The sequence below is a fragment of the Gavialis gangeticus genome, unplaced genomic scaffold, assembly GCF_001723915.1.
Source record: "Gavialis gangeticus isolate Ggan-Ray unplaced genomic scaffold, GavGan_comp1, whole genome shotgun sequence".
Taxonomy (NCBI): domain Eukaryota; kingdom Metazoa; phylum Chordata; order Crocodylia; family Gavialidae; genus Gavialis; species Gavialis gangeticus.
In genome coordinates, this window is record NW_017729031.1 from 35,311,526 (window position 1) to 35,312,986 (window position 1,461).

The 1,461-nt window shown below is 32.9% G+C and overlaps 1 protein-coding gene across 2 annotated transcripts in view; it reads right to left on the reverse strand.

The window, feature by feature from the left end:
- The window catches only part of PTPN4 (protein tyrosine phosphatase, non-receptor type 4), a 179,377-nt gene that overhangs the window by 119,592 nt on the left and 58,324 nt on the right, over positions 1-1,461 (reverse strand). For both annotated transcript variants that reach the window (XR_002098532.1, XM_019522616.1), the window contains exons 3-4: positions 1,370-1,412; positions 1,195-1,273 (exon numbers count right to left, since the gene is read on the reverse strand). Coding sequence is in view for 1 of the 2 variants with exons in the window: in XM_019522616.1 (XP_019378161.1) it covers positions 1,195-1,273; positions 1,370-1,412 (122 nt within the window). In the remaining variant the exon portion in view is untranslated. The remainder of the gene's footprint in view (positions 1-1,194; positions 1,274-1,369; positions 1,413-1,461) is intronic.

Sequence of the window (1,461 nt, forward strand, 5' to 3'; positions counted from 1 at the left end):
TTCAGCCTTCTCTTGTGGAGGCTGAACAGGTTCAGGTTCTAGTAGACTGATTATTTCCATTGAGTTCTTATGACTGCAAAACCGATTAAGGGCAAAAATTTAATCTGTACAGAGATTAAAAGTCTTCTTGTGAAAGGTCTAATAAGGATGGCCTGTTGTACTTATAAGTCGTCATGATAAAGCTGAGCTCATTCTCTGTTCAGTGTGTTCTGTGTACAGTGAAGGTATTTAGTTATTAGCTAAAAAGGGTCTAGTTTAGGGCACAAAACTTTTCAATACTGTTGGATAGAATAGGAAATTATGGAAAGTTTAGCGATATATATCTAAAAAAGCTTACACAATGCATGCACTCCTTAAATAATAGGAGCAATGAAGATGGGGCTCATTAAGTTAAAAAACATTTTGGCTAGAAATTGGATTACATATAAAATGATATTTGCTAGTCACCACCTATTTTAGCATAAGGAGAGAAGCAAACAGCAAAAATAGACCCTTTGCTGTCCACGTTCATTGGTCCCATGAAAATTAGGATTGTATTTATAAACACTTCTGTCTTCCTTACATGCTAAATGATACACTGCCAAAAAGGTCTCATCTTAGAAAGTTGTTGGTTAGCAACGTACAGCATTGATATCCCAGGAGAAACTGAATCAATGTATGCGGTCATTGTTAGGCCAGCGAAAGGAAAGTAGAAGACTTTGCTCCTTGCATGGAAGGAACAGGAAAAAAAAAATGAAAAAAACTTTACTGAATTTCAAAGACTTGGAGGGGTTTTTTTCTCCCCCAAATGGATGAGACAAAGTGAAAGTATAAATTAATATTTACCTGTGGATGAGTAGAGCAATGGAGCTGTTTTCCTCCCCCTCCCCCCTTCTGTTCCTCATTTTCCTGTTTCCTATTTCTATTTAGGAATGTTTTCTTCATGTAATTATTGTATATGTTGCATATACTCATTTCATTTATAAACCATGCATTCAAAGGCTTTTTTATATGCATTTATGTGCTTTTTGTGGATGTGAAAATTTTCACTATAAGCTATGGAAAAATATTAAACACATAACAAGAGAAACTTATAAAACAGGTTTTAAGGAAGAAACTGCAATACGTTGTGCTTTCAAAGTTATAAGTTTTACATAAATGCTTATTTCTACTTCTAAACATTCTAGGAGGGTTTTTCAATCATAAATTACCTACCTCGTGTATTCTTCTTGAAGCTTGTTAGGGTCACTTACAAAAAATTTGACTCTAAAGTTCAAACTGTAAGGAGATCCTCCTAGAACAAGAAAAGAATTTCTAATTAATCAATTATTTAAAAAAAACTTTAATAAAAATCATATTTGCAATTGACCAACTAAATACATGGACTCACTTTTTAATTGCTTCCTAATTGGCTTGTTTGGATCCATCCACCTCTGGAGAACAAAAAAAAAAAAAAAAAAAAAAAAAAAAAAAAAAATTATT